At 38.9% G+C, this 10,123-nt stretch overlaps 1 protein-coding gene across 1 annotated transcript in view; it reads left to right on the plus strand.

Annotated features, from left to right (window-relative positions):
- LOC103729438 (cadherin-related family member 3-like) overlaps window positions 1-10,123 on the plus strand; it is an 80,407-nt gene that overhangs the window by 27,268 nt on the left and 43,016 nt on the right. The window contains exon 6 of the mRNA XM_017796738.1: window positions 8,320-8,414. Coding sequence (XP_017652227.1) covers window positions 8,320-8,414 — 95 coding nt within the window. The remainder of the gene's footprint in view (window positions 1-8,319; window positions 8,415-10,123) is intronic.

Consider the following 10,123-nt stretch of genomic DNA (forward strand, 5'->3'; position numbering starts at 1 on the left):
ACTCACAGAGATCTGCCTGCCTCTGACTCCCAAGTGCTGGGACTACAGGCATGCACCACCATGCCCAGCAATTTGTTTATTTTTAAAAGTTACTTTTATTGGAGCTGGAGAGCACTTAAGAGTACAGGCTGCTCTTGCAGAGGACAAAGGTTTGGTTCCCAAGTGGCACATGGTGGGTAACTCCAGTTTCAGGAGATTTGATGCCCTCTTTTGGCTGCTGTGGGCATTGCACACACATGGTGCACTTACAATCCTGTAGGCAAAACATTTATACAAATAAAAAATAAATAAAATTTAAAAAATTAAGCAAAATTTTGGGGCTGGAGAGATGGCTCAGCCTTAAAAGCTGATTGCTCTTGCAGAGGACCTGGGTTCGATTCCCAGCACCCACATGGTGACTACAAACTGTCCTTAACTCCAGTTCCAGGGGAATCGGAAGCTCTCTTCTGACCTCTGTGGCCTTGTACAACATGGGTGCATTCACATACATACAGGCAATATGCTCATACACCTAAAATTAAAATAATAAAATATTTTTAAAAAGACAGGAAATGTTAGTGTGGATGTGGGGATAAAGAATACTTATTCATTGCTGGTAGGAGTGCAAACTGGTGCAGCCACTAAGGAAATCAGTGTGGAGGTTTCTCAAAAAGTTAGAACTAGATCTGCCATATGCTCCAGCTGTACCATTTTCAGGCACAAACTCAAAAGACTGTATATCCTACTACAGAGAGACTAGTTCACCCATGTTCATGGTGGTTCTTTTCTTCAGTATATATTTTTGGTCTTTTTGTGAAAAAAAAAAAGTCAGGCGGCTATAAAAGTGTGGCTTTATATCTGGGTCTTCAATTCTATTCCATTGATCAACATGTCAGTTTTTATTCCAGTACCATGCAATTTTTATTACTATAGCTTTGTAGTATAACTTGAAAACAGGAATGGTGATACTTCCAGCAGTGTTTTTGTTGTTCAGGGTTGTTTTGGCCATCCTGGGTCTTTTCTGTTTCTACATGAATTTTAAGATTTTTTTCCTTCCTCAATTTCTGTGAAGAATTTCATTACCATTTTTATATGGATTTCACTGAATCTATACATTACTTTTGGTAGGATGAATATTTTCACATATTAATCATACCAATCCATGACCATGGGGGGATGTCTTTCCATCTTCTGGAGCCTTCTCTTGTCTTATTTGCTCTAAGACTTAAAGTACCACATTGAACAGGAGTGGAAAGAGTTACCATCCTTGTACCTAATTTTTTTTTTTTCAGTCTTTTTGAGACAGGGTTTCCCTGTAGCCCCAGCTGTCCTGGAACTCATTATGTAGACCAGGCTGGCCTCGAACTCACAGAGATCCTCCTGCCTCTGCCTCCCAAGTGCTGGGATTAAAGACGTGCGTCACCACGCCCGGCCCCTTGTACCTAATTTTAATGGAAGTCCTTTGAGTTTTTCTCAGCATGGTGTTGGACGTAGGCTTCTTGTATGGTCTTTATTATGCTGAGATATGTCCCCTGGATCCCTAGATTCTCCATGACTTTTATCCTGAAAAGATGTTGGATTTTGTCAAAGGCTCTTTACTATAGCTAATGAAATGATCATGTGGTTTCTGCCCTAGAGGCTATTTATGTGGGGAGCTACATTTATTGATTTATATGTATCGAACCACACCTCCATCTCTGGACTGAAGCTTGACTTGTTTGTGGTGTGTGATGCTTTTGATATGTTTTTGAATTCAGGTTTCACAATTTTTGAATCTGTGCTCATCAGGGAGATTAGACTACAATTTTCCTTTATGATGTATATGTCTTTATCTGGTTTATGTAGCAGTGTGCTCCTAACTTCATAAAAAGAATTTCAAAGCATTCTTTACTTTCCTATTTAATGAAACTTGAGAAACATTGGTTTTAATTCCTCTTTAAAGGTCTTGTAAAATTCTGTGTTAAATCCATCGGGGCCTGGGCTTTTTCGTTGTCATTGAAAGTTTTTTTTTTTTTTAATTGATATTTCAATCTCATTTCTTAAGATGGATCTGGTTAAAATTGTTTTGTCTTTTCTTGGTTTAACTTTGGTATGTCATATTTATTAAGGAACTTATTCATTTCTTTTGGATTTTTTCCAATTTGGTGGAATAATGATTTTTCTTTAAGTATGGCATTACAATTCCCTTTCATTGGTATTTGTTATAATTTCTCTTTTTTTCATTTCTAATTTTACTAATTTTGTTTTTCACTCTCTTTTAGTTAATCTGGATATTGTTAGTCTTTTCAAAATAATAATTCTTTGTTTCATTGATTCTTCGTAATTTTTCCCCCATTTCTATTTCATTAATTTCTGCTCTGATAGCTTTATTATTCTCCCAGTCTACTATTTTGTGGTGCTTTTTGTTTTTTTTCCCCCAAGGCCTTAGGGCATATCCTTAGGTTGTTTATTCGAGTTCCATCTGATTTTTTTAAAGATAGGGTCTCCTTGTAACCCCTGTTGGTCTAGCACTTACTTTGTACACCAGGCTGGCCTCTATTACACAGATATGTGCCTGCTTCTGTTTCCCAAGCTCTCAGATTAAAGGCATGCACCACCATGCCTGACCTGTCTGATTTTTTTTTTTAATGCTAGCACTTAGAGCTATAAACTTTCCTTTTAGGATTGCCTTCATTGTATCTCATAGATTTTGGTATGGTACATTTTCATTTTCAAATTCCAAGAAATGTTTTCTTTTCTTTTTTATTTCTTCAGTGATCCATTCATTATTTGGTAGTGTGTTGTTCAATCTCCATGACTGAGTATATTTTCTGTGTTTCTCTTGCTGTTGATATCTACCTTAATTTGACTGTGATCAGATAAAATGTAAGGAGTTATGTCAATTTCTTTGTATTTGTTGAGACTTGCTTTGTGTCCCAATATGTGGTCTATTTTAATGAAGGTTCCATGGGCTGATGAGAAGAATGTGTATTCTCTAGTATTTGGATGGAATGTTCTGTAGATATGTCTGGTCCATTTGATCTATGATGTCATTTAACTGTATTATTTCTCTATTCATTTTGTTTTTGTCTGGATGATCCATCCATTGATAAAAATGGAGTATTGAACTCACCTACTATTAATGTGTTGAAGCTAATCTGTTGTTTTCTGTCTAGCAGCATTTGCTTTATGAAGTTGGATGTACCCAACCTTGCTGCATATATGTTTAGGATTGTAATGCCATCTTGATAGATTGTTTCTCTAATAAATAAGAAGTAACCTTTTATCTTCTGATTACTTTTGATTTGAAGCCTATTTTGCCAGATATTAGAATGTCAACTAATGCTTGTTTCCTTATTGCATTTGCTTGGGATGTCTTTGCCAATTCTTTCACTCAAAGGTAGTTTCTGTCTTTGGTAGTGAGGTGTGTTTCTAAGAGGCAGCAAAATGATGGATTCTGTTTTGTAAATCCAGTCTGCTAGTTTGTCTTTTGATTAGGGAGTTAGGGCCAATGATATTGAAAATTATTATTGAAAAATATATACTGATTCCTGTTATTTGTTGATTTTGTTGTGTTTGTTTTCTTAGTCCTCCTTTGTTTAGTCATTGACCTGACATCGCTGTTTCTCAGTTTGCATCTCCTGGATGCCCTCATTCTTTTCTTCAGTCTGAAGTATTTCTTACAGCATACTTTTTGGGACTGACTTGATTATCATAAATTCCTTTAACCTGCTTTCATTATGGAAAGTTTTTCTTTTTCTTTCAATTATGATAAATAGTTTACTGGTTATAGTGGTCTGGGTTGACATCCCTAGTTTTTCAGAACTTGTAGTGCATTGGTCCAAGCCCTTCTGCCTTAAAAGTCTCCATTGAAACACCAGCTGTTTTTCTGAGGCATCTGCCTCTATATGTGACTTGGTCATTCTCTCTTGCACTTTTCAGTATCTTTTCTTTGTTCTGCACATTTAGTGTTTTGATTATTATATGACATGGGGAATTTATTTTCTGGTCTTGTCTAATTTGTCTTCTGTATGCCTTTTGCACCTGGGTAGGCATATCCTTAGAGTTGGAAAATTTTCTTCTATAGTTTTATTGGAAATATTTTCTGTGCCTTTGGCCTGGGTTTCTTTGTCTTCTGTATTGTGATTTGTAGGCTTGGTCCTTTTACATTATTACAGAGTTCCTGCAAGTTCATGGGGCTTTTTATTTTTTGTTTGCTTTTAGACTTCTCATTTTCTTTGACTGAGTGGTCCAGTTCCTTTCCTTTGTCTTCAAGTCTTGATTGTCTCTCTTTAACTTGATACGTGTATTGTTGAGACTTTCCATTGAGCTTTTTATTTGACTTACTGAATTTTTCATTTCAAGTTTTATTTCAGTTTGGGTTTTCTTCAGAATTTCTATGTATTTACTAAAGTTTATTTTTATATCTTGAAGTTTTGGCCTTATTTCATTTAACTGTGCTTTCTTGGTCTTCATTTTGGCATTTATTCATATCCCCTTTCACGTCCTTGAATAAATTTTTAATTGTTATTTTGAATTCATTGTCTTGTGTTTTGCTTAGAAACATTACTAAAGTACTATTAATTTTTGGAGCAGACATATTGCTTTGAGTTCTCATGTTGTTTGTGTTTCAGTGATAGATATTGGCGTCTAGAGTTAGGTGGTTGGTAGTGTCTTTTGGAATGAATATCTGTCCTACATTTGTTGAGTGGCTCTTTGGATCTCTACCTGATGTTACCCCAACTTATGGCGTTTTAGATCAGCTAAATGGTGCTTGAGGGTCAGTCTTGGAGCCATGCAATGCTGGTGTGTGAGTAGGGTATCAGAAGTGGTCCTAACTCAGCTAGGGTAAGGTGCAGCTTTTGGCCCAGAAAAGAACCCTTCTTAGAGCTAGCAGGGTTTTCACTACAGATTCTCAGAAATCTGTGGAAGGTGTGCACAGGCCTATGTGGTCCTCAGGTGAGGTGGCTGGGGGTTTCAGGGATGGGGCAGTGCTACTTGTGAAAGGCTCATGATTCTGGATGGTCCTCAGGTGGTGATGGTTTGGGATCCCAAGGGTGGGCTGGTGCTACCTGTGGGGTATATAACTCTGTACAGTCGTCAGGAGGCTGGGGCTGAGGTCTAATGGCTCTCTTTGTGGGAGGCATGCATGTCTCTCTTGGGTCTTCAGGTAGTAGTGGCTTGGGGTCACAGGGATGGGACCTCTGTCTATTCTGTTTCCTGGTGCATCTCTCTCCATTGGACTTTCAGTTGTTAAAAGTTTCTTAGTACTCAATTTTAGACTACCTTTCCTTTGTCCTTCCCCTTTCTTTCCCTTCTCTTCCTTTTTCTTTGCTTCCTTTTCCTTCTCTCTAAACAGCAATATTGAATTGCTGTATATCTTCACCCACTTAGATTCTTTAATCAATCTTAAAAAGAGGGGTTGGAGAGATGACTCTGGTTAAGAACACTGGCTGCTCTGCTGAGGACCCAGCACCTATATGGTGGCTAACAATCATCTGTACCTCCCATTCCAGAGGATTCAATGCCGTCTTCTGTCCTCTGTGGGCATTGCATGACATGAATGCACTATGCACTTATGTACATGTAAGCAAAACATTCATACAAATAAAATAAAAATAAATTAATTAAAAAATGTTAAAAAGACAAGTCTACCCATAATGATTTAAAAATAGACATAATACTCCTCTTCAGGAAGACAGTCTTCCTTAAGACCAGAAGAATAGTAAAACTGTATAGTCAGAAGCCTCACATTTGAGCCCGCTTGGTCACTTACATGTGTTCTTGAACTGTATCTTCAACATTCAGGAACTTCAACTAAGAACAGTACTAAACCCATAGCATCATTTGAAGTGAAATGACATAATTGAAGAAAAAGTCTGAACACACACAGAGTACTCTACAGGCCACACAGTTATTGTTATTTTTGTTACCTTACTGATACTGAGAGTGCGAAAGGGTCCAGCCACAGTTCCTATGACCTACTCTTGAAGCACTGAAGTTTTGGGCCTGTAAATCTCCCTGGAAATTTTCTCTGATATTGCTGATTCCCAAGCTACCCTGAGAACAGAATCATGAACAAACCTTTCAGAGAAGGGCATAAAGTGGGTTCTGAAGACAAGTCCATGTGGATTGACTCTAGGCTCTCCTGTCTTGTATCCCTGCACTCTGTCCTCATGTCCTGGAATCCAAGAATGGGGCTAATATTGCTATTCTTATTTTATTTTATTTTTATTTTTTATGTATGAGTGTATTACCTGCATGTATGTAAGTGTACCCGTGTCACGAAATGCCCGCGGAGGTCAGAACAGAGCATCAGATCTTCTGGAACTGGAGTTATGGACAGTTGTTACCTCCCATGTGGGTGCTGGGACCCAAACTCAGGTCCTCTGCAAATCAGTCAGTGCCGCTCTTAACCCCTGAACCATCTCTCCAGCCCCTACTACTGTTATTTTTATGGCCCACACAGTTCTTCAAGAGTTTATGGCTATTATAGACAAGTTGGTGACAAGAGAAAGGCCCAGGATTACGAATATAATTTGCCTGGCTCCAGAGAGTGAATTTCTCATCCCATGGCCTGATTTCCTGTTCAGGGTACCCTTCCTTTAGGTGGTTTTCCCAGTGACAGCCCTTGCTGCCTAGCAACCACCATTTCCAACCTTCCCAGAACAACCAAAGGAGTTGTTCCTATCAGTGCCATTAATATTCTTTGTAGAGTATTTTATTTTGTGAAAAATTAAACCATATAAAATGTGGCTTTCCAATGTATATTGTTTCCCAAACATTGCTGACACCTGTGTAAGACTCAAATTGAATTTGAAATTGCAAATTTTTGGTGACTACAAACAGAAATGTGGATGTCTTAAAAAAATAAAAAACCCTATGTATGTGTATAGAGCCAGTCAGTGCTGCTGAGCCCTCTCAGGTCACTTAACGCCCAGTCATCTTCCATCCTTCCTTTACAAGCAGCATCATTATTCCTGTATTTGCCAGAAAAGTAAATATGTGATGAAGTTGCCTGCTGTTCCTGAATGCTAATATTCTGTATTGTTTTACAGAAACAGCAGCAATCCAGTCTATCTTATTTAGACGGTAGACATAGAAGGTCTGAATCAAAATTAGTCAGAACATGATGATTCATCAGAAAACCAATAAATTTAAAGGTCACTAATTTCTCCAAATGATTTTTGGGTTGCTTTACAGTCTTTATGGGTCTCATCTCCTCAATTAAATTATACCTGGTTGTGCAATTATTCAGTCAGTAGCACTTGGTATAATTAACTCCTGATACTAATCCCCTCATGGATTTTTTTGCCCTGGCTTTTTCTAATCAGTTGATTCTTACTTACTTTAGAAATTCTGACCTCATGTGCCCTGTTCTGCAGGAACCTTATCTCAGGGATGCAATGTAGGGAATAGAAAAGCAACTTGCCAAGTGACTCAGGCTGAGGGAAGTCACTGGAATTTTTTCTCTTTTAAAAAATATTTTATTTATTATTTTTATTTTATGTGTATGCGTGTATTGCCTGCATGTAGGTGAGTGCACCCATGTCGTGAAATGCCTGCAGAGGACAGAAGAGGCTGTTGGACCCCCTGGAATGGGAGTTACAGACAGTTGTTAGCTGCCATGCGGGTGCTGGGATTCAAACCTGGGTCTTCTGCAAGAACAGTCAGTGTTCTTAACCACTGAGCCATCTCTCCAGCCCCCATCACTGGAATTTTCTAAGCCTAAGGTTTGCTGTTTGTGAAATGGGGTAATTTCAGCATCTGTGACACAGAATGTTGAGACTTCAATGAAGCACTTAGACTAACTGAAAGGTAGTATGAGTTAAAAAGTCAATGAGACACTTAAAAACTGTGCTAAAATATCACCTGTACCTACACATGCAGAAAAACCAAATGGATGCTGTCTCCATGTTCTCCTTCTTCATGTAGCTCCTCGATCCACCCCCAAAGCCACAAAGCCTATACTTATCATCCACATACAAATTATCAGGGATGTCTCTTAATGTAACTCCCTTTTCTTTATGTTTAGCTTTGGGTGAAGTGTTGTAGAAACGTTCAGGTAACAGGCAGGCTGTAGAGATGAGAAAAATTATTTTTAGCATTAAAGAGTAGGCTTTCTGGCTTGAAGTCAGGTGAATGTAGTACAGTTTTAGCAGCAGCAGCGGCAGCAGCAGCAGCAGCAGCAGCAGCAGCAGCTGACATTTACTAAGCATCTATTCTGTGGTGACCAGTGGCTGGTGAGCCACACAGGATACAAAGAGGCTTCAGGCTTGGTTCTTAGAGGCATGAGGAACCTCACCACCATCAGTTGTATCCCTGAAATATTTGCTTTCTTTTTTTCTGTCCAATAAACAGTATTTCATTTCTCCGGAGAGCTCCGGCTTCACAATTGACAGGAGTGGAACAATTTCCACAGCAACGGTTTTCGATTTTGAGAGGGAAAATAGAAGGTAAATACTGTGACTGGGCTTTCACTTGAAATGTTGGTCCTTTGGTTGCTATTTCCCATTTTGAAAGTACTTCTTTTCTTCTGGTCTGAACCTGTTCCCCAAATGATGATGCCTTTGGCATTGACTTAAAAATGAAATCAGTGCTTCATCTACAATGACACCATTGCTGTTTAGGTGCTGGGCTTGGCTGCGGGGGCCCTCTCTGTGCCATGTGCTTTTGTCACAGTGGAGCATCAAGATAATTTTTGTAGTGTTATTTGTACCTGGACATAGAATTGGTTTATAATGTAATCAACATCCCTGAGTTAGCGCACTGACATTTTTTTCTTTTCTTCTCCACATCAGCTAAGTGGGTTACTGCTGGTTCAAGTTAGTACTTTTAATAATGATTTTAAGGCCACCTTCTTCAGTTATAGATTTTGCATCCAAGTGCTTCACAGGAAAAGCAAATGGACCCTGAAGGCATTCCAATTAAATTTCTCCTGCATCTCATAAGTGATTTCTTTTTGCTATAATGAAAGTTGAGATTGGAAAATCGCCTGAATAGCAAAGGCTTAGCAAAGACTAGCTGCCCACATGTTATATATATCATGTCCCAGTGAAATAGATTCCGAGTACAAAACTGATCTTCAGGATATTTATGTCTTGAAGCTGGGGATGTAGCTCAGTTGTTGAGTGCTTGCCTAGCATGCGGGAGGCGCTGACTTTGATACCCAGCACTGCTGAAACCGGGAGTGGTGGTTTAATAGCATCTCAGCACTAGGTAGGTGGAGATAGGAAGATCAGACGTTCAAGGTCATCCTTGAATATATAGTGAGTTCAAGGTCAGTGATAGCTCAAAAAGAACAAAAAAGAACACCCCATAGATATTTATAACTATTAAGATTTGTAACAAATGCAAATTAATGAAAGTTAGCCTGTTTTAGTGGTATACATCTTTAAACCCAGCACTTGGGAAGCAGATCTCTATGAGATGACTGAGGCCAGCCTGGTCAACATAGTGCGTTCCAGGACACCTGGGGCTACAGGGAGACCCTGTCTCAAAAAGACCCTCCCCCAAATTAATGAAAGTTTAAGAAAGGAACTTTATTTTCTTTGTAAATGAAAATGAAATCTTCCACTTTTTTAACCCCTTTGAAATCAGAGGAGCTGAGAAAAGAAAACTGAAGCTCCAGTTGCAGAATGAGATAAATATTAAGAGCTGTTTGGCCAAAACTTGCAATCCATTCTCACTGGGTCCATAGAGAGTACACTGTTCCTTCATTCCTTCTGAGCTCCAGGATTTCTGGGTTGATGAACAGACCTTAAGTGAAATAAAGGAAAAGTTGAGCTACTTCACTGATTCTTATCAATTTCTTTTCATTCAAAAATATTATTGTATATATGTGCATGATGTATGTGTGTCAGGAGGGAGACATACACATGTACCTGTGTACCTGTGGCAGTCAGAAGATAACATTATAGAGTTGCTTCTCTCCTTCCACCTTTCTGTGGGTTCTGGGGATCAAACTCAGGTTGTGGCAAGTTCTTTACCTGCATTTAACTGGCCCTAACTTAATTTTTTTTTTTTTTGGTCTTTTTGAGACAGAGTGTCCCTGTAGCCCCAGCTGTCCTGGAACTCACTATGTAGACCAGGCTGGCCTTGAACTCACAGAGATCTGCCTGCCTCTGCCTCCCGAGTGTTGGGATTAAAGGCATGCGCCACCACG

Source organism: Nannospalax galili, unplaced genomic scaffold (assembly GCF_000622305.1).
Source record: "Nannospalax galili isolate Female #2095 unplaced genomic scaffold, S.galili_v1.0 scaffold91, whole genome shotgun sequence".
Taxonomy (NCBI): Eukaryota; Metazoa; Chordata; class Mammalia; order Rodentia; family Spalacidae; genus Nannospalax; species Nannospalax galili.